The 22,507-nt window shown below is 40.4% G+C and overlaps 1 protein-coding gene across 1 annotated transcript in view; it reads right to left on the reverse strand.

Moving 5' to 3' along the window:
- Window positions 1-6,166: 6,166 nt before the first annotated feature.
- ZMYND12 (zinc finger MYND-type containing 12) overlaps window positions 6,167-22,507 on the reverse strand; it is a gene marked incomplete at both ends in the record, with an annotated part of 33,971 nt that continues 17,630 nt past the window's right edge. Inside the window, 5 exons of the mRNA XM_079697518.1 lie at window positions 6,167-6,291; window positions 14,256-14,405; window positions 15,639-15,750; window positions 18,268-18,390; window positions 20,698-20,867. Of these exons, the coding sequence (XP_079553644.1) occupies window positions 6,167-6,291; window positions 14,256-14,405; window positions 15,639-15,750; window positions 18,268-18,390; window positions 20,698-20,867 (680 nt within the window). The remainder of the gene's footprint in view (window positions 6,292-14,255; window positions 14,406-15,638; window positions 15,751-18,267; window positions 18,391-20,697; window positions 20,868-22,507) is intronic.

A 22,507-nucleotide genomic window follows, 5' to 3' on the forward strand; every position in this document is an offset into this window, starting at 1 on the left:
TACTGCATTGTAGACCAGTGTGTTTGGTGGGGCCAGGGGTCCTTTGAGAAGGGTAGTGACTGCTTCCCCACCATCCTGACTGTGGCTCTGGCAGCAACCATGCTGACAGGGCACCAGTAGAAAGATCTTTAGGCTGCCTACAGACACCATCCCCAGTTATTGGATCTTGGGATTTCCTCTCCCCAAGGAATAAGCCTATGAGACTTCCTCTTCTGTTTTCCAGGGTTCCACGGTCATCCCCTGAAACGTTCCCAGCTTCATGCTGCTGACACCCACCTGGCTGTCATGCTGGTTCCCATTTCACTGCTTTTCCTGCAGCTGCGTTTTTCACTGCAGGAATTCCCTCAATCAGGGAAGAGCCTTCCCCCAAGGGTTACGGCTCTTCCACCGGCCTCAGATCTACTGTACTTCAGTGAGTCACAGCTCTTCAGAGCTCCCAAAGGCCTTGGCTTCTTCATTTGTTAGAAAATTTTGGCTGTATTTCTCATAAGTCAGAGAAGATTTGAGTAGCAGGACACTGTGTCACATTTAAAGGCCTAAAGAGACAGCAACTGAATGCACTGCTTGCTCAGGGATGTTCTTTTGCTCTAAAGAACATCATTATGACAAGTGGTGATATCTGAACTAAAGTCTGTATTTCATTGTTTGATCACATCCTATCAATGATTAATTTCCTTTTTTTAAAAAAAATTATTTATTTATTTATTTATTTTTGGCTGTGTCGGGTCTTCGTTGCTGCCCACAGCTTCCTCTAGTTGAGGTGAGCGAGGGCTACTCTTCGTTGCGGTGTGGGGGCTTCTCATTGCGGTGGCTTCTCTTGTTGTGGAGCATGGGCTCTAGGCGCAGGGTCTTCAGTAGTTGTGGCTCACGGGCTCAGTAGTTGTGGCTTGCGGACTCCAGAGCACAGGCTCAGTACTTGTGGCGCACGGGCTTAGTTGCTCCACGGCATGTGGGATCTTCCCAGACCATGGCTCGAACCCGTGTCCCTTAATTGGCAGGAGGATTCTTAACCACTGTGCCACCAGGGAAGTCCCTAGTTTCCTGATTTCGATGATTGTACTGATGAGAATATGTAAGAGTTTCCTTGTTTTTAGAAGAACCACATTAAATATTGAGGGACAAAGGGGCATAGTGTTTGCAACTTTCTTTCAAATGGTTCAGAAAATAATGGGTATCTATATAGAGAAAATGATGAGGCAAATATGGTAAAATGTTAACATCTGGGGAATCTGGGTGAAAGATATATGGGAATCCTTTGTATGAATACTCTGAATAAATCTGAAATTATGTCACCCTCGTCTGCTGGGTTCCCCTCTTCTCTATTAAATGTTCTGTTTCAGGGCATTTCCTGGGGCTCTCTTCCCTTCCTTATCTCTCTTCTCTTCCCTAGGTGATCTCCTTTGTTTCCACGGTATTAATTACAACCTACACGATGCTCTCAAATTTACCTCTCGAACTCAGGGTTCTTTTCTTAATGTCAGATTGCCTGTGCAGTTGCCTGCCTTTTCATCTCCCCTCAAATGTCTCATAAGTATCTGAAACTCACCACGCCCCAATCTGAATTCACATTCCTCTCTCCTGCAGATTCGCTCCTCTTCCAGGACCTCCTCACCTGAGGGCACAACGCCAACCACTTGCTCAAACCAGAAGGAAAGAAAACACACTTCAGGAGTCATTCTTTGGCTGCTATCTTCCTTATCCCTCACATCCAGTTTTGTTTCTTGTGGTGAAACATGACTTTCAAACTCTGAATGGTCTTTTTTCATTGAAAGCTTTTCTCCCTTGATCATTAAGAGGTTCTAGGATTGTTTCTGCAATCCTTAGAAAGGTTCGCAAGCAAGGGACAACATTTATAATATATCATCTTGGTTTTATATCCTGGTCTCAATAGTAACCTTGCTTATATGCTTTTCAAACCTGCTGCTGTTTATTTAAGTATTTATTAGCTATTGAAACTGTCTGTGTAAGCATATCTATTAAATAAAATATTTATCTCCATCTCATCACCATCAATCTTGATGAATATCAGGAAAAACATACTTTTTCTAGCAAACAAAATGATGATGTGGTTTGTCATTCAAGTAATGCTTCATCATCTTTTCTGAAGCATCTACTCTGCCAGATGTGTGTTTTATTTGACCTCTTGTTCTTGAGAGATATTATGCTTCATAGAGCCATCGTGAATACAGAAACCTCACTTGCATGATATATATCTATAGTAGGACCTAGTGGTGGTAGAGCACCTTGGTTCTAATCTTGGTCATCTGAGGACCTATGGCACAGCACAGGTCCAAAGCTGTGCAATGATAAAACATTGGAGAGTTGGTACTCAGAGCAACTACTCAATGTGAATTTTTGTTAAATAAATGTTCATAGACAACATGATATAATTTGTAACACTGCTATGTGCTTGCTAGTAGAAAAAATTTAGCCAGGACTTTCAGAAATGATCCCTCAGCTCCACACCCGCAAATTCTGCTGAAGATGCTTAGGGAAGGTTACCTGGTAGAATGATAAGAGATATTCTTATCTCCCAAGAACTCCTGGTTCTCTTGAACCTGCATATACCTTTTTAGGTCAAGTAAATCACATTTCACAGAGATCTTCAGAACTGAGATTATGTCCTGCATCACTGTATCATGTATGAAAGTGAAATACATTTTCATTGATGAGTCAAAAAAAGAGGGCAAAATAAAACATTATCAAATTAGTGAAAGAAAGAAAATCTGAGTATTTGCCATCAGCAAACCCTCACCGTAGGAAATACTAAAGGATTTATCAGTGATGTGAACCCAGATAGAGGGTGTGAAAAGCAAGAAGGAATATGACTTTATAAAATAATAATGACTTTATAAAATAATAATAATAATTGTGATTTGTGGGTTTAAGATATACGTGAAATAAATAACAGTAATAATAAATAAGTTAGGGGGAAGCAAATGGAATTAAAATTTTTTAAAGCCCCTGTACTGTCCAGGATGAGGGTAAACATCCTGAATAACTTTAGATGTTGATAAGTTAGGAATGAATATTTGAATTTCTGGAGTAATCACTTAAAGAATAGAAACACAGTGTGTAACCTACAAACTAGCAGACAGGGGGTAGAAAATGGAATGAGAAAAAATACATAATCAATCTAGAAGAAAGAAGAGGGAAAAAAGAACGTGCAGTACAAATAGAAGGCACAAAATAATAGATTTAAACCCAAACGATTTAGCATACAAATAAAATGTAAATTGACTAAATGATTCTTTTAAAATTACAGATATAAAAATATCTAACTATACTATTTTTATAAGAGATACATCCAAACCATAAGGGTATAGATTGTTTGAAAGTGAAAGGTTGCAAGAAGAAATACTAAGTGTTTAGTCAGGGTTTAGTCGGGAAAACAGAAGCCAATCTATCTGTGCATTTTGAGTAAAGAGATTTATTTAACATAGGGAGTTAGAATCTTACACAATCTTTGAAATGGCTGGGTGATCAGGAAGCAAAGGTCAGCAAGATGCTTTCACAGGAAATCTGCTTTCAGGAAAGTAACAGTGGGTGATTCTCAGGAAGATTAATGGCTGTTCCTTCTCATCTGGCTTCCAAATCTTGTGCAGTAGCCCCTCATTGGCTGAATTTAATCCAGAATCATAAAAGGAAAGAGATACTGGGAACTGTAGTTCCAAGCTTCCCCTTTGAAGCAGAGGTAAATGCTGAAGCAGAGGTAAGTGATAACACCTAGCTGATAACAAGCAATCCAGCCCAAAAGGAAATAGGCATAGCTATGTTAACATCAGACCAAAACATCAGACTCTAAGGTTAAAAGCATTACTGGAGATAAAGAGAATCACTTCATAATACAAAAAATAAGGATTCAACTCACCAGGAAATTACAATATTTGAACTTGTACTTGCCTAACAGCCAAGCCCCAAAATATGTAAAGCAAAAACTGATAGAACTATAAGGAAAAATAGATATAACCACAATCATATTGGATGGATTTTATGTACTTCTCTCAGAAATAAATTAGAAATTCAGCAAGGAGATGCAGCATTTGAAAATATGAAAAAATTTTGACTTAACGGACATATATAGGGCAATGTGCCCAATAACTCCATTCTTTTATAGCACACACAAAACATTTACAAATACATATTAACCATATCCTGGGCCATAAAGCAAACCCCAAACAATTTCTAAAAGTCAAAATTGTACACAACATATTTTATGATCTCAATAAAATTAAGCTGGAAAACAGCAAAGAGGTAAAACCATCTTTTAGAAATTAAGAATCATACTTCTAAATGACTCATGAGTCATAAAAAATTAATAAATATTTAGAGCAAGTGATAATAAAAATGCATTTCATAATATGTGGTATCAATGAAAGCAGCATTTAGAGGAAAATTTATAGCCTTAATGCAAGTGTTAGAAAAGCAGAAAGACTGAAAATTAAATTTCTAGACATGATGTGAAAAAGCAGAAAATTATGAGCCATAACCAAGAGGAAAATCAGTCAATAGGAACAATAAAATGAAACAGTAATTTTATAAATATACTCAATGGGGAAGGAGTCATGAACAAGAATTCAGGGGTGGAGAGAACAGAAAACAGATAAGGGAGGGGGGAAAAGAGCAAGGGGCCAATGACTATGGTAAAGAAGAGAACTAGAGTTTAATGAAATGGACTTTGAAGGACTATTTTAGAATAAGGAAGTTCTAATATTTTCTTTTAAATTATCCGCTGAAGAGCCATTGATCCTTCTCCTCACTCCTCCAATCTTCATTCAACGTCTATTTGAAAGAGCTGGCTCATATTTGGGGTTAGCAGGTGAGAATCAAGAAGAAGGGATGTGTCCCTAAAGAGACGAAAAAAACAGCTACAAGACAGGATGTGGGGAGTGACGGAGTATTGATAATTGAAGCTAAAAACTGAAGTGAGAACAGAAAAGTAAGGCCCTGGGACTTCATAGCCATCTTGCAGAAGCATAAGAGTGCCCCAAGTGGATTTCACCTAGACCTGAAGGTGCAGGGTGGCCACCTGACATATTTTTATTATATGTACCTGAGGGAATTAATATAAGTGAGGAACATAAAACTCTGCAACAGGTCCTTGATTTGCATAACCTCTCCCTGGTACAGATCTACCCAGGAAGCAAAGTGGTAATAGGCAGGCTGCTTAGCGAGTCTGGAGAAAAAGAGGATGCACTAAATGACCAGAGTCCTCGATGGCACTAGCTGATACAGCCATGGCCACTCCTGGGCCATTTTAGAACATAATGAGGAGGTTGGGTGTGTGTGGAGGGGTGGGAGGCAGTGAATCAAGGTCACAGAGCTGTTACGTGAGAGAGCTGGAATTTGAACCCAGGCATGTCTGCTCCAATGCCTACACTCTGTCCCCTACATCACAGGGGACCTTCCAGAGTACTTCCCCCCTAGACAGTATAGATGGCTCACATCCCCTTCAAATAAATGTCTGAGAAAAGAGACACCAATGTGGAATGGTAACTCAGCCAATCCATACTGGATCTCCTTGAAAGGCCCAGGGGCCTTTTCTGGCAAAGACCTACAATTTATGTCTGCATTTTGCTATTTGTTTTCTATATGTCTCACATCTTTTTGTTCCTCCATTCCTCCTTTACTGCCTTCTTTTGCATTAAGTGGATCTTTTCTAGTGTACCATTTTAATTTCCTTGTTGATTTTAACTGTTTTTTAGATTACTTTTCTTAGTGATTGCTCTAGGAATTATAATGGGCATTTTAATCACAATCTACCTCAGATTAATGTTAACTTAATTACAGTAGAATAGAGAAAATTTACTCCAGTATAGCTCTATTCCCTACCCCTTTCTTTGGCAAAGACCTATGAAGAATGCATCACTGGGAGACCTCTGAGAAACAGGATAAACTATTTGCAGTTTAATTATAAATACCTTGTTAGTGAGCTGATAACACATTATTCAAAGTCATGCAAAGTCATGATAAATAAGAGTTTTACTGATTTCTATGCCAAAAGCTCTATATTCCCCAACATATGCTGTGAAACAATAAAAACACAGCTATCAGTGCAATCCCAGGGGATGAGGGTGGGTACTTCAGCAATTCATAGCACCTCAAAGCAGCTATGAAAGGCTGGAATACATTAGATGCTCAATAGTCCGTGATGCAGAGCTCTTGGTCACCAAGTAATGGGATGAGCGTCCTCAGCTGAGGTGAGATTTAGTAAATCTTGAATGGTGTTTTGTTCATGGACACTGAGCTGCTGTTCTTTGGCTAGATCCAGGGCTCTCATGGCATATTCCTCTGCCTGAAATACAATTGCAGTGATAAGAGGAAGTTGTCACAGAAAAGCATTACATTGGAAGCCCCATCTCTGCTCGACCCCAAAAACATGAGAAAGGACCCTTCAGCTTCTCACACCAGCCACTGAGTTCTTTGTGGGAACTTGTGAACATACACTGGGTCTTCACAGCTAACCACAGATGTGGGATGAGGGTGAGAGGGGTTAGGGAACAGGAAAACATGGTCACTGAGCTTACAGTGGACAAAGCTTCTTTCCTACATTTCAGGGCCCTTTGAACCAACATTGGGAGGCATAGAAGTGGAAGGTGCCACAAGTAAATTGCTATCTGGGGGGCCAAGCAGCCCAGAGTTTTGACTTGGACAGAGGCTTCACAGGACATCTTGGGACAGGCTCTAGCTGGCCTTTCCGCCCACCCTCCCTTCCCCACTCCGTCTCTTCTTCTTCTTTTTTTTAACATCTTTATTGGAGTATAATTGCTTTACAATGGTGTGTTAGTTTCTGCTGTAAAACAAAGTGAATCAGCTATACGTATACATATATCCCCATATCCCCTCCCTCTTGGATCTCTCTCCCACCCTCCCTACCCACCCCTCTAGGTGGTCACAAAGCACCGAGCAGATCTCCCTGTGCTATGTGGCTGATTCCCACTAGCTATCTATTTTACATTTGGTAGTGTATATATGTCCATGCCACTCTCTCATTTCGTCCCTGCTTACCATTCCCCCTCCCCGTGTCCTCAAGTCCATTCTCTACGTATGTGTCATTGTTCCTGTCCTGCCCCTAGGTTCTTCATAACCATTTTTTTCCTTTAGATTTCATATATATGTGTTAGCATATGGTATTTGATTTTCCCTTTCTGACTTACTTCACTCTGTATGACTGACTCTAGGTCCATCCACCTCACTACAAATAACTCAATTTCGTTTCTTTTTATGGCTGAGTAATATTACATTTTATACATGTACCACATCTTCTTTACCCATTCACCTGTCGATGAACACTTAGGTTGCTTCCATGTCCTTGCCATTGTAAATAGAGCTGCAATGAACGTTGTGGTACATGACTCTTTTTGAATTATGGTTTTCTCAGGGTATATGCCCAGTAGTGGGATTGCTGGGTTGTATGGTAGTTCCATGTTTAGTTTTTTAAGGAACTTCCATACTGTTCTCCATAGTGGCTGTATCAATTTACATTCCCACCAACAGTGCAAGAGGGTTCCTTTTCTCCACACCCTCTCCAGCATTTATTGTTTGTAGATCTTTTGATTATGACCATTCTGACTGGTGTGAGGTGATACCTCATTGTAGTTTTGATTTGCATTTCTCTAATGATTAGTGATGTTAAGCATCCTTTCATGTGTTTGTTGGCAATCTGTATATCTTCTTGGGAGAAATGTTTATTTAGGTCTTCTGCCCATTTTTGGATTGGGCTGTGTTTTAGATGTTGAGCCACCTCTATATTTTGGAGATTAATCCTTTGCCAATTGCTTTGTTTGCAAATATTTTGTCCCATTCTGAGAGTTGTCTTTTCGTCTTGTTTATGGTTTCCTTTGCTGTGCAAAAGCTTTGAAGTTTCATTAGGTCACATTGGGTTTTTCTTTGTTTTTATTTCCATTTCTCTAGGAGGTGGATCAAAAAAGATCTTGCTGTGATTTATGTCATAGAGTGCTCTGCCTATGTTTTCCTCTAAGAGTTTGCTAGTTTCTGGCCTTACATTTAGGTCTTTAATCCACTTTGAGTTTATTTTTGTATATGGTGTTAGGGAGTGTTCTAATTTCATTCTTTTACATGTAGCTGTCCAGTTTTCCCAGCACCACTTATTGAAGAGGCTGTCTTTTCTCCATTGTATATTCTTGCCTCCTTTATCAAAGATAAGGTGACCATAAGTGTGTGGGTTTATCTCTGGGCTTTCTATCCTGTTCTGTTGATCTATATTTCTGTTTTTGTGCCAGTACCATACTCTCTTGATTACTGTAGCTTTGTAGTATAGTCTGAAATCAGGGAGCCTGATTCCTCCAGCTCTGTTTTTCCTTCTCAAGATTGCTTTGGCTATTTGGGGTCTTTTGTGTTTCCATACAAATTGTGGAATTTTTTGTTCTAGTTCTGTGAAAAATGCCATTGGTAGTTTGATAGGGATTGCACTGAATCTGTAGATTGCTTTGGGTAGTAGAGTCATTTTCACAATGTTGATTCTTCCAATCCAAGAACATGGTGTATCTCTCCATCTGTTTGTATCATCTTTAATTTCTTTCATCAGTTTCTTATAGTTTCTGCATACAGGTCTTTTGTCTCCTTAGGTAGGTTTATTCTTAGGTATTTTATTCTTTTTGTTGCAATGGTAAGTGGGAGTGTTTCCTTAATTTCTCTTTCAGATATTTCATCATTAGTATAAAGGAATGCAACAGATTTCTGTGCATTAATTTTGTATCCTACTACTTTACCAGATTCATTGATTAGCTCTACTAGTTTTCTGGTAGCATCTTTAGGATTCTCTATGTACAGTATCATGTCATCTTCAAACAGTGACAGTTTTACTTCTTTTTTCCAATGTGGATTCATTTTATTTCTTTTTCTTCTCTGATTGCTGTGGCTAAAACTCTTTAAACTGTGTTGAATAATAGTGGTGAGAGTGGGCAACCTTGTCTTGTTCCTGATCTTAGTGGAAATGGTTTCAGTTTTTCACCATTGAGAATGATGTTGGCTCTGGGTTTGTCATATATGGCCTTTAGTATGTGGAGGTAAGTTCCCTCTATGCCTACTTTCTGGAGGGTTTTTATCATAAATGGGTGTTGAATTTTGTCAAAAGCTTTCTTTGCATCTATTGAGATGATCATATGGTTTTTCTCCTTCAGTTTCTTAATATGGTTTTTCACATTCATTGATTTGCATATATTGAAGAATCCTTGCATTCCTGGGATAATCCCCACTTGATCTTGGTGTATGATCCTTTTAATGCGCTGTTGAATTCTGTTTGTTAGTATATATATATATTTTTTTTCTTTTTGCGGTATGCAGGCTTCTCACTGTTGTGGCTTCTCCCGTTGCAGAGCACAGGCTCTGGACGCACAGGCTCAGCAGCCATGGCTCACGGGCCCAGCTGCTCCGTGGCATGTGGAATCCTCCTGGACCGGGGCACGAACCCATGTCCCCTGCATCGGCAGGCGGACTCTCAACCACTGCGCCACCAGGGAAGCCCTGTTTGCTAGTGTTTTGTTGAGGATTTTTGCATCTATCTTCACCAGTGATATTGGCCTGTAGTTTTCTTTCTTTGTGGCATCTTTGTCTGGTTTTGGTATCAGGGTGATGGTGGCCTCGTAGAATGAGTTTGGGAGTGTTCCTCCCTCTGCTATATTTTGGAAGAGTTTGAGAAGGATAGGTGTTAGCTCCTCTCTAAATGTTTGATAGAATTCGCCTGTGACGCCATCTGGTCCTGGGCTTTTGTTTTGCGGAAGACTTTGAATCACAGACTGAATTTCAGTGCTTGTGATTGGTCTGTTTATATTTTCTATTTCTTCCTGGTTCAGTCTTGGAAGGTTGTGCTTTTGTAAGAATTTGTCCATTTCTTCCAAGTTGTCCACCTTATTGGCATATAGTTGCTTGTAGTAATCTCTCATGATCCTTTGTATTTCTGCAGTGTCAGTTGTTACTTCTCCTTTTTCATTTCTAATTCTATTGATTTGAGTCTTGTCCCTTTTTTTCTTGATGAGTCTGGCTAATGGTTTATCAATTTTGTTTATCTTCTCAAAGAACCAGCTTTTAGTTGTATTGATCTTTGCTATTGTTTCCTTCATTTCTTTTTCATTTATTTCTGATCTGATCTTTATGATTTCTTTCCTTCTGCTAACTTTGGGGTTCTTTTGTTCTTCTTTCTCTAATTGCTTTAGGTGTAAGGTTAGGTTGTTTATTTGAGATGTTTCTTGTTTCTTAAGGTAGGATTTTATTGCTATAAACTTCCGTCTTAGAATTGCTTTTGTTGCATCCCATAGGTTTTGGGTCGTTGTGTTTTCATTGGCATTTGTTTCTAGGTATTTTTTAATTTCCTCTTTGATTTCTTCAGTGATCTCTTGGTTATTTAGTAGTGTATTGTTTAGCCTCCATGTGTTTGTATTTTTTACAGGTTTTTTCCTGTATTGATGTCTAGTCTTACAGCGTTGTGGTCGGAAAAGTACTTGATACAATTCAATTTTCTTAAATTTATCAAGGCTTGATTTGTGATCCAACATATGATCTATCATGGAGAATGTTCCATGAGCACTTGAGAAGAATGTGTATTCTGTTGTTTTTGGATGGAATGTCCTATAAATATCAATTAAGTCCATCTTGTTTAATGTATCATTTAAAGCTTGTGTTTCCTTATTTTTTTTTCATTCTGGATGATCTGTCCATTGGTAACAGTGGGGTGTAAAAGTCCCCTACTATGATTGTGTTACTGTCGATTTCCCCTTTTATGGCGGTTAGCATTTGCCTTATGTATTGAGGTGCATATATCTTTACAATTGTTATATCTTCTTGGATTGATCCCTTGATCATTATGTAGTGTCCTTCTTTGTCTCTTATAATAGTCTTTATTGTAAAGTCCATTTTGTCTTATATGAGAATTGCTACCCCAGCTTTCTTTTGATTTCTATTTGCATGGAATATCTTTTTCCATCCCCTCACTTTCAGTCTGTATGTGTCCCTAGGTCTGAAGTGGATCTCTTGTAAGCAGCATATATACAGGTCTTGTTTTTGTATCCATTCAGCCAGTCTATATCTTTTGGTTGGAGCATTTAATCCATTTACATTTAAGGTAATTATTGATATGTATGTTCCTATTACCATTTTCTTAACTGTTTTGGGTTTGTTATTGTAGGTCTTTTCCTTCTCTTGTATTTCCTGTCTAGAGAAGTTCCTTTAGCGTTTGTTGTAAAGCTGCTTTGGTGGTGCTGAATTCTCTTAGCTTTTGCTTGTCTGTAAAGTTTTTAATTTCTCTGTCAAATCTCAATGAGATCTTTGCTAGATAGAGTAATCTTGGTTGTAGGATTTTCCCTTTCATCACTTTAAATATGTCCTGCCACTGCCTCTGGCTTGCAGAGTTTCTGCTGAGAGATCAGCTGTTAACCTTATGGGGATCCCCTTGTATGTTATTTGTTGCTTTTCCCTTGCTGCTTTTAATATTTTTGCTTTGTATTTAATTTTTGATAGTTTGATTAATATGTGTCTTGGAATATTTCTCCTTGGATTTTTCCTGTATGGGACTCTCTGTGCTCCCTGGACTTGCTTGACTATTTCCTTTCTCATATTAGGGAAGTTTTCAACTATAATCTCTTCAAATATTTTCTCAGTCCTTTTCTTTTTCTCTTCTTCTTCTGGGACCCCTATAATTCGAATGTTGGTGCATTTCATGTTGTCCCAGAGGTCTCTGAGACTGTCCTCAATTCTTTACATTCTTTTTTTTTTATTCTGCTCTGTGGTAGTTATTTCCACTATTTTATCTTCCAGGTCACTTATCCTTCTTTTGCCTCAGTTATTCTTGTATTGATTCCTTCTAGAGAATTTTTAATTTCATTTATTGTGTTGTATATCATTGTTTGTTTGCTCTTTAGTTCTTCTAGGTCCTTGTTACATGTTTCTTGTATTTTCTCAATTCTATTTCCAAGATTTGGGATATCTTTACTATTATTACTCTGAATTCTTTTTCAGGAAGGCTGCCTATTTCCTCTTCATTTGTTTGGTCTGGTGGGTTTTTACCTTGCTCTTTCATCTGCTGTGTATTTCTCTGTCTTCTCATTTTGCTTAACTTACTGGGTTTGGGGTCTACTTTTCACAGGCTGCAGGTTCGAAATTCCCATTGTTTTTGGTGTCTGCCCCCAGTGGGTAAGGTTGGTTCCGTGTGTTGTGTAGGCTTCCTGGTGCAGGGGACTGGTACCTGTGTTCTGGAGGATGAGGCTGGATCTTGTCTTTCAGGTGGGCAGGACATCGTCTCATGGTGTGTTTTGGGGTGTCAACTGATTATGTTTTTAGGCAGCCTTTCTGCTAATGGGTGGGGTTGTGTTCCTGTCTTGCTAGTTGTTTGACATGGGGTGTCCATCATTGGAGCTTGATGGTCATTGAGTGGAGCTGGGTCTTAGTGTTGAGACTGAGATCTCTGGGAGAGCTCTCGCCGATTGATATTACGAGGGGCCAGGAGGTCTCTGGTGGACCAATGTCCTGAATTCAGCTCTCCCACCTGAAAGGCTCAGGCCTGACACCTGGCTGGAGCACCAAGACCCTGTCAGCCACATGGCTCTACTTGCAAAGGTGAAAGGGTGCCTCAGGAAGCTGAGCAGGTGCTTTCACCCCCCTCCATCTCTTCTTTTCTCCCTTATTTCCTTCCTTCCTCCCTCCCTTCCTTCCTTCCTTCCTTCCATCCTTCCTTCCTTTCCTCTTTCTCTCCTTACTGTCTTTCAATAAATATTTATTGAAAGGCTACTATGTTCCAGGTACTGTGACTATAGGCAGAAATTCCTACCCTTGTGAAATTGACAATATAGTGGGGGGGAGAGGCAATAAACAAGACAAATAATTAAAATGCAATGGTATCTTAAATAGTGGTTCATGCTAAGGAAAAAAATAAAGCAGGAAGGGGAACAGGAAGCATTAATGGTGGCAGTGAGGGTTTGCCATTTCAGACAGCGGGCAGGGAAAGCCTTATTGAAAAGCAGACAGCTGAGTCCAGACCTGAAGGAAGCGAGGTGCCAATCCTTAGTAGATAGAGGTGTCCCTTTTCTCTAAGGACCCCTTGCAGACCTAACACCCTTAACACACCTTGGGGGAATGACTTCCTTGAATGGAAAATGAGACCCTGAAATGTAGAAAAGAGGCTTTGTCCACTGTAAACTTGGACATACAATGGAAATGTTCCCTGTTCCTTAACCCCTCTCACCCCCATCCCACATAGGGCCGCTGTCCCTCTTTTGTGCTCCTACAGGGCCCTGGGCTTTGCTATCACACTCTATTTTAACCCACTGACCGGGAGCTCTTCCAGGCCCTGGTATACAGTAGGTGCTTAGTAAAAGTTTGCTGATGAAAGGAAAGAAGGAAGAAAGGAAGGGAGGAAGGGAGCGGGGGAAGGACATCTTAAATTTTCCCATGTCACCCACACAGAAAGGCCTCCTCCAACCATCCTCCCTCCTCTCTCCCCTTGCCTGCTTTATTTTTCTTTGTAGTGCTTTTCACTCTCTGAAATTATATTACACATTTATATGTTTACTTGTTTATTGTGACTTCCCCTCCTCCAGAAATATGTAAGTTACTTGGAAATAGGGAACTTGGCTGGTGGTTCACCACTGCACCCCCAGTTCCTAAAACTGTGCCTTGCAAATGGTACAACCTCAATAAATACCTGAATGAATGAGTGGATCAGTCAATCAATAAATCAAGAACCCTGAGATTTGTCACTTGCTGTCTATAAGAAACTGGGCAAGCAATGGACCCTCTCTGTGCCTTAGTTTCCTTATCTGTAAAGTGGGAATAATAAAATACCTTCTTTGTAAAGGTAGTATGAGAATTAAATGTGATAATTCATGTAAAGTACTTAGGCTAGTGACTGCCACATAAAAAGCACTCAAGAACAACTACCTTTTGAATTATTTCTGCCTGGATCCCTCCAGCAACAGGGAACTCACTACCTGAGTATGGTTAGAGCAACTACTCCATCCCCCCAAGGATTCCCCAGAGGCCTTCTTCCCTGCAGGCTTCCCAGCACTGTCCCAGCCTCAGTTAATCTGTGTAACCCTAGGGAGGCCCCCTTGAGGGAAGAAGACAACCCCATGTCCATTGTGCAGGTTGGACTCAACACATAAGAAATGTCATGAGCATCTGAACTTTTTTGGAGTGAAGGCTCACTCTGAGGGTAAAAGCTAGTGCAGTTGGGCAAAACACAGCTGAAATCAACTAGAGGAACTTCTCCCTCCATTTTAGACATGCTTCTTTTCTAGGGGAACTTGCCTTTGAAGAATTCATCATCAGGTAGTAAAGCATGAACAGGATTTTTAGAACAAAGATTGTTTTCTGGGGGGCTTTGTCAGATGTAGATTCTCGAATGTTCAAGATTGAAGTCAGGATCTGAATGGCTTCTGCTTCCTGGGCTTCATCTGCGATGGAAAGAAAGGGAGGAAAGAAGAAACAGGCCCTAGGGCAGCTGCATCTACTCTCAGGGATAAGCACCCTGTTAGGGCACCTGTCCTTCAGGCAGTTAACCAGCTCTGCCCACCAGCTCTGCCCAGCCTGTCATTATCAGAGTAACCTAAAAAAAACAAAACAAAACAAAAAACAAAACTCATTGCTACAGGTCCCAGAGTTGCTTAGCTTTCTTTCTTTCAGAGTCCTAAACTAGATCTCTTAGGCCCCCAATACAGGGAATTTGTCAGGGTGGGATTTCTTGGGTCCAACTCAACTTCCATTCTATAGCAAGAGGAGGGAGCCGGGGCTTCTGGCAGCCACAGCACCTTAATTCCTCTTCCCCAAATCCAAAGATGCTTAAGCAGTAGCCTTTCTGCTTTTCCCCATGTGAGGCTAAGCTTAGAGAAAAAGACAGAAAAGACATACACTGTAATGTTAAGGTTGGCTGTCTTTGGATAGCTATGATTTCTGAGTTTTCTGCTTTAACATGAACTGCTTTTATAATGAGAGAAAATTCAATAAAATTACTAATTTTTTAAATCTTAGCTCAAAACTTCTCCTCCAAGAAGCCTTCCCTCTTCAACATCATCCAGCTGTCCTCACCTCTTCATTCTGGGACTCAGCTTGTAATATAATTTGTACTTGTAGAAGTTTTCTTTTCTTTCACATAGTTTCTGTCTCACCCACTACACTATTTGTCTCTTTTGAGAAGAAACTAGATCTTCCATCTCTTTTTATGATCTCAAAGGGAATGATGCTGTACTCAGCCTTCAGCCCTTTGCTGAGCTGTGGGTAGAGAGATGAATCAGACTCAGCCCTGCCACTGAGAAGTTCACTGTCCAGTAAAGGAAGAGGATAAGGCACCAGAACAAATGAGCAATGGGACTTCCGTGTGGAGAGATAACACATAAAAAAATGGATGCTCTGCAGGAATCTCAGGGGGCTCTGGCAGGGTCTTTTTTTCTCCAGATCTGTCCCTTATTAACCCCCCTGCAAGACTGTGTGTGATGCTAGGGACCTGAATTCTTCCCACCGCTGGTCAAATCTCTTTGATCCCCCTGTCTCAGTTTGCCCATTGGCAAAATGGGAAGATGGCACTGATGTGCCCCACGACAGGGACAGCTGCTCTCCCTCTGAGGGGAAAAGTCTGTGGATCAGAAGAGATGAAGTCACTGCTCTGCTTCCTAGGGAGAAATGCCACTTACCCAAGCCAGTGTCGGTCTCAAATTGTTTGCCTAGTAGATCTACTTGTTGGGTGCGAGCCTGTGAGAGGACTTGATAGTGATTGTTCAAATATTTATTCCAGATCTCAGAGACCTGTTGGGAAAGGAGATGGTAATCAGACAAGCAAGCTGGACCTTAGCCGTTGGACCAGCCAGCTGAGAGGGCAGCACCTCTGGCTTCCTGCTGGTCTGCAGACTCCCTCTCTCATTGTGCCTGAAGGCAGCAGGAGCCTTAGGAGCCCAAAGGTGCTTGGCCAAGGTAAGTGTGACAAGTGTTGGGCTGCAAAGGGCACATGGAGGGCTGATCTGGGGACAGCCCTGGTGGGGTCTAATTACAATGGCTACCATGTGTTGAGCACAAACAACTACCTTTACATCCTCCCAACATCCCAATTACGATCGTATTCTTATTACTCCCGTTTCATAGATCAATAAACTGAGGTTCAGAAAAGTTAAGATCACTCTTGACTTTTGGTAAGAGCTGCTATGTGGCACAGCCAGGATTTAAATTCAAGTCTGCCTGATTCCAAAGCTCATTTTTTCTTCAGCTGCGCAACAATGCTTCTTCTTCAGAAGTGGGTCTAAAATATGAATAAATAGTCACTGCATGACAACCTATATCACACACAGAAATTGTTGTTTGCTAAGTAAGATGTTATTATATGAAGATAACCAACATTTTAATATATTGGAAACAGTTTTTTAAGGAAGGTCCATACTGTTCTCCATAGTGGTGGTATCAATTTACATTCCCACCAACATTGCAAGAGGGTTCCCTTTTCTCCACACCCTCTCCAGCATTTATTGTTTGTAGATTTTTTGATGATGGCCATTCTGACCAGTATGAGGCGATACCTCATTGTAGTTTCGATTTGCATTTCTCTAATAGTTAGTGATGTTGAGCACATTTTCATGTGTTTGTTGGCCATCTGTATGTCTTCTCTGGAGAAATGTCTATTTAGGCCTTCCACCCATTTTTTTTTTTTTTTTTTTTTTTTTTTTGCAGTACTTGGGCCTCTCACTGTTGTGGCCTCTCGTGCTGCGGAGCACAGGCTCCGGATGCGCAGGCTCAGCGGCCATGGCTCATGGGCCTAGCCTCTCCACAGCATGTGGGATCTTCCTGGACCGGGGCACGAACCTGTGTCCCCTGCATCGGCAGGCAGACTCTCAACCACTGCGCCACCAGGGAAGCCCCACCCATTTTTTGATTAGGTTGTTTGTTTTTTTGATATTGAGCTGCATGAGCTGTTTGTATATTTTGGAGATTAATCCTCTGTCAGTTGCTTCATTTGCAAATATTTTCTCCCTTTCTGAGGGTTGTCTATGACCCAGCAATCCCACTCCTGGGCATATATCCTGAGAAAACCATAATTCAAAAAGACACATGCACACCAATGTTCACTGCAGCACTACTTACAATAGCCAGGACATGGAAGCAACCTAAATGTCCATCAACAAAGGAATGGATAAAGAAGACGTGGTAGATATATACAATGGAATATTACTCAGCCATAAAAAGGAACGAAATTGGGTCATCTGTAGAGAGGTGGATGGACCTAGAGACTGTCATACAGAGTGAAGTAAGTCAGAAAGAGAAAAACAAATATCATATATTAACACATATATGTGGAATCTAAAAAAACGGTATAGATGGTCTTATTTGCAAAGCAGAAATAGAGACACAGACGTAGAGAATAAACGTAGGGATACCAAGGGGGAAGCGGGGGTGGGATGAATTGGGAGATGTGGATTGACATATATACACTATTGATACTATGTATAAATAGGTAACTAATGAGAATCTACTATAGAGCACGGGGAACTCTACTCATGCTCTGCAGTGACCTAAATGGGAAGGAAATGCAAAAAAGAGGGGATATATGTATACATACTTTGCTGTACAGTAGAAACTAACACAACACTGTAAAGCAACTATACTCCAATAAAAATGTTTTTTTAAAAAGAGGAAAATATTGTATAGACTTGACAATCTACAATTGGAATAGATACATACCATTCTAAAAGATTTAAATTAAAACTATTTAAAATTTAAAAAAAAAAGAAGCCTAGTACTTTAGACTCTGTCAAGGTCACCTTCTCTTGCAACTCAGCCCCAAATCATCTGACAGTAAAAAACTTGGTATCAAAAGCAGTTAAATATATATATATATATAACAGTTTAACATATTTCACAGGTAAAGATGGACATTTTAAAGTACTTTCATGTTCTTTGATCCCTTCACAGGACCTTTCAACAATTAGTTTCGCTTAAAAACTTCATCTCCTCCTTTATCCCACACCTCAATATGCCCACATTAGCTTGCTCTTAGGGATATGACAGGGTATCTGGCAGCCTATTTGGAGGGGTTTGGTTCTTATTGACCCATAAGTTATTATTTGTTAATTGCTCTATGGATGCTAAGGACTAAACTATTTTGGTAGTGGAGAAACCAGAAGAAAGAAAAGTGGAATATATCATGTATCAAGCTATGTGATTTTGGGCAAGTCACTTCATCTGTCTGTGCCTTGAATATCTCATGAATGGTCTGACACCAGTTGTAAGATACAAGGCCTAAGTATCAAGGCTCAGCTCCCATATTCTCCAGCTCACCTTGGTGTACAATGTGTCTGCCAGGTCCAACTTTTTAAGGCCATAGAAGATATTAGCCAGGTAGAAGTAGCCTCCTGAGGTCCTGATGTGCTCTGTTCCAAATGCACAACTGGCGAAATAAATCTATAGCAGAAGGAAGAAAGAAAGTGCTTGAGTTTTCTTTGTAAATCATATATCTTATAAAGGACTTGTATCCAGAATCTATAAAGAACTTTTACAACAGCTCAGTTAAAAAATGGGCAAAGGATCTGAACAGATAACATGTCACCAAAAAGATACACCAATGGCACATGAAATGATGCTCAACATTATTAGTCGCTAAGAAAATGCAAAATAAAACCCACAGTGAGATACACCTTCACACACTCTAGAACTGCTCTAATCAAAAAGACAGAAAATAACACTTATTGGCAAAGACGTGGCAAAAGTGGAACTCTTGTACATGCTGGTGGGAATATAAAATGATGCAGCCTCTGTGGAAAACAGTTTGGCAGTCCTCAAAAAATTAAACATAGTTTTACCACATGACCAAGCAATTCTATTCTTAGGTATATACCCAAGAGGAATGAAGACATGTCTTCACACAAAGACTTGTACACAAATGTTCACAGCAGTATTATTCATAATAGACAAAAAATGGAAACAACCCAAATGTCCATCAACTGGTGAATGGTAAAGAAATTGTGGTATATCCAGATGATAGCGATAAAAGGAATGAAATATTGATATATAAACAACAACACGGGTGAATTTCAAAATAATTATGCTAAGTGAAAGAAGTCAGATGCAAAAAGCTACATATCATTCATTTATATTAAATGTCCTAAAAAGGTAAATCTAGAAAGACAGAAAGTGGGAATGAGAAATGACTGCAAATGGATATGTGGGCTCTCTCTAGGGTGAAAACTGGATTATGTTGATGGTTGCACAACTCTAAGTTTACTAAAAATCATTGAATTGTACACTTAATTGTACATACCATTGACTTTTATGGTATGTATCAATAATGCTGTGGTGGTTTGGTTTGGTTTTTTTTTTGTTAGGCTGAGCTTGATCTGATTCTTAACTGCGTGACCCAGCTTAAGAGAGAGTGTGCTTCTGCTTGATGTGTTGAAGGCTATGAAGCACAGAGAGGAAACACAAATGAAGAAGTGCATTGGTCAGGCTCCTAGGTGGAAGTAGATGGCACCCTTACAAGTATCAATATTCCCTGAGGCTAGTATAATGAAAGGATTATTTACAGAGACGTGGAAGGGGTACGGAACCAACAAGAGTTAGTGAAGCACTAGGGACTATCAATAGCAAGAGACTGTTTACAGTCCAAACTCCTGAGAAAACCAGGGGAGAAAGCAGGGTTACCAGGGCCCAGCAAGAGCTAGAGCTGTGGAGGAAGGCTACCTGACAGGAGCCGTGGCCATGAGGAACACTGGCCCTGCAGGGACTGGGCTGGTGCAGAAAGGCAGCAGAGTGAATATCCCAACCTCTCTCTCCTCCCAACTTCCACTCCTCTGCCATGCCTTTCACTCTCCAAACCCAGTGAGGCCAGAGAGCAATGGAGTCCACCGAGGTCAGCCTCCCAGGGAAGAGTAGGGCAGAGAATGCATTTGGGGTAAGGGGATATGGAGAAGAACCAGCACAACAGTGTTTCCAGCAAATTTAGGGGCATCGTGCAGTGGCAGGCAACCAGAGGGAGGGTTGCCCAGTGGAGAGGCTGAAGAGAGACCCAATCTGCACGGAGACTGCAGTCTGATTCTAACCTCATCCAGGTTTCAGGCTCAGGAACTCTTCCCTCCAGTAATATTGTCCAATACTGAAATCCTAACAGAAACCTCATGAACTTGGGAAGAACAGCTCAGTCATCACCCTCATCAACCTATCTAACATCGGTACAGAGTTTTATAGTTTATAAAGCACTTTCATATACCTCCAGCTCATTTAAATGCAATAATCACGCTCTGTAGTAGAGACGTTGATGTTATTTATCAAAATCATAGCCAAAGTACTGCACATGTCGGGCCCTCTTATTCCTCTCTGCAATGACCCAATGAGGCAGAGACTATTTTATGATTTCTGTCTTACAGGTGATGAAAAACGTTAAATAATTTATCCAAGTCTGTGTGGCTGGTGAAATGGCAGAACTAGGACCAGGAGCAAAGCCCTGCTCTTAACCAGGATGCTCTTCTGCCTCCCTTTATCATCCCCCAAGCAATTGAGGCTTGGGAAGTGATGTGACCTGGACAAGGATGCACAGGCAGAAAGCGGAAAGTCTTGAATTCAGGTCGTTAGAATTGTGTTCTTGCTAATACTCCACCAAACAGACAGTTGTACACAGAAAGTTTCAGAGAAATTCTCAGTAAAAAGAAAACAACAACAAACAACAACTAAACAGAGCTGTTCTCAGAAACAGTCGGGTGTTATTAGTTTGTTTACATCATTGGCCAGATGATAACGGGCTTCCTCATAGTTTTCCTTAGCAATGTAGAGAAGTCCCAGGTTCCGATGCAGTAAGGAGTGGGTGGCATAACAACATTCAGTTGATTTCAGGACTGTCCACTGCGCTTGGGATAGATACTCCTCAGCCTGGACGATCCGGCCCAGACCTGCCCAAAATAAATAAAGATTATAATCCACATCCTAGCCAGAGAACACATGATGAAATACGAGTCATCACCTATTCACTCATTTATTCATTGACTTGAATACTTACTGACACACAAAAACTTGTATGCAAATATTCATAGCAGCCTATTAATATTAGCCAAAATATTGAAACAGCTTAAATGTTGGTCAACTGATGAGTAAATATACAAAGTGTAGTCTTTCCCTATTCATGAGTGGCATATTATTCAGGCACAAAAGGAATAAAGTGCTGATACATACTACAACATGGATGAACCTTGAAAACATTATACTGAGTGAAAGAAGCCAGACACAAAAGGCCACACATTGTATGATTTCATTAATATAAATTTTCCAGAATAGGCAAATCAGAAAGTGGATTGATTAGTAAGTGGCCCAGGACTGTAGGCATGGGAACCGAGGTGTGACTGCTATTGGTATTGGGTTTCATTTTGGGGTGACAAAAATGTTCCCAAATTAGATGTGATGATGGTTGCACAATCTTGTGAATATACTAAAACCACTGAATTGTACTTTAAAGGGGAGAATTTTATGGTACACGAATTATATCTCAATTTAAAAATATATGTATACGTATATTTGATACTTTTTATGTGCCAGGCCTTGTGTTAAGGGATAGGAATTCAAAGATGAATCAAAGCCATTACTCTTGAAAAATGTACAGCTTGGTTGGCGGAATGAAGACATGAAAACAAGTATATTTGTAATATAGTGTAAATGCAATGATAGTAACATTATAAGGTTTGGAAGTGGAAGAGAGTAGGAAGTGTTTAATTCTTTGGATGGGGTAGAGAGGGACAATGGAGTGGGGAGAGGCATGGTCAGTGTTATGGACTGAATGTTTGTGTCCCCCCAAAATTCATATGTTGAAGCCCTAATCCCTAATGAGACGGTATTTCGAAGTGGGGCCTTTGGGAGGTAATTAGGTCATGAGGGTGGAGCTCTCATGAATGGGATTAGTGCCCTGATAAGAAGAGACAAGAGAGAGATGATCTCTCTTTTGGCCATGTGAGGGTATAGCAAGAAAAGGCGGCTGTCTACAAGTTAGGAAGTGTGTTCTCACCAGACACCAGCTCTGTTGGCACCTTGATCATGGACTTGTAGCCACCAGAACTGTGAGAAATAAATGTTTGTTGTTTAAGCCACCCAGTCTATGGTATTTGTTATAGCAGCCAAGCTAAGATAGTCAGAAAAGTCTGAGCTAAGTTTTGAGGATGAATATAAGTTTTCTAGACAGTTAAGGGAGGGAGGGCATCCCAGGGAGAATTAACACATATGCAAAGTCATAGAGATATGAAATGGTGTGCTGTGCTTAGAGAACTATATATTGGCCTGTGATGCTGGGGCACAAAGTATAAGGGATCAAGTGGCAGGAAATGAGGCTAAAGAGGTAGGCAGGGCACCGATCACGGAGGACTTAGGAAGTCGTGCCAAGGAGCTTGATGTATGTGGATAAAAATTAGAGGATTTTCAGAAAGGGAGTGAGAACCGGAGTTAGATTTAGAAGAGTCCTCTGGCACTATGCCGAGGAGAGACCAGAGGGGAGAAGGAAAAGGAAAACACTCACTAGAAGACTTTTGATATAGTTCAGGCAGGTACT

Source organism: Hyperoodon ampullatus, assembly GCF_949752795.1.
Source record: "Hyperoodon ampullatus genome assembly, chromosome: 2".
Classification (NCBI taxonomy): domain Eukaryota; kingdom Metazoa; phylum Chordata; class Mammalia; order Artiodactyla; family Ziphiidae; genus Hyperoodon; species Hyperoodon ampullatus.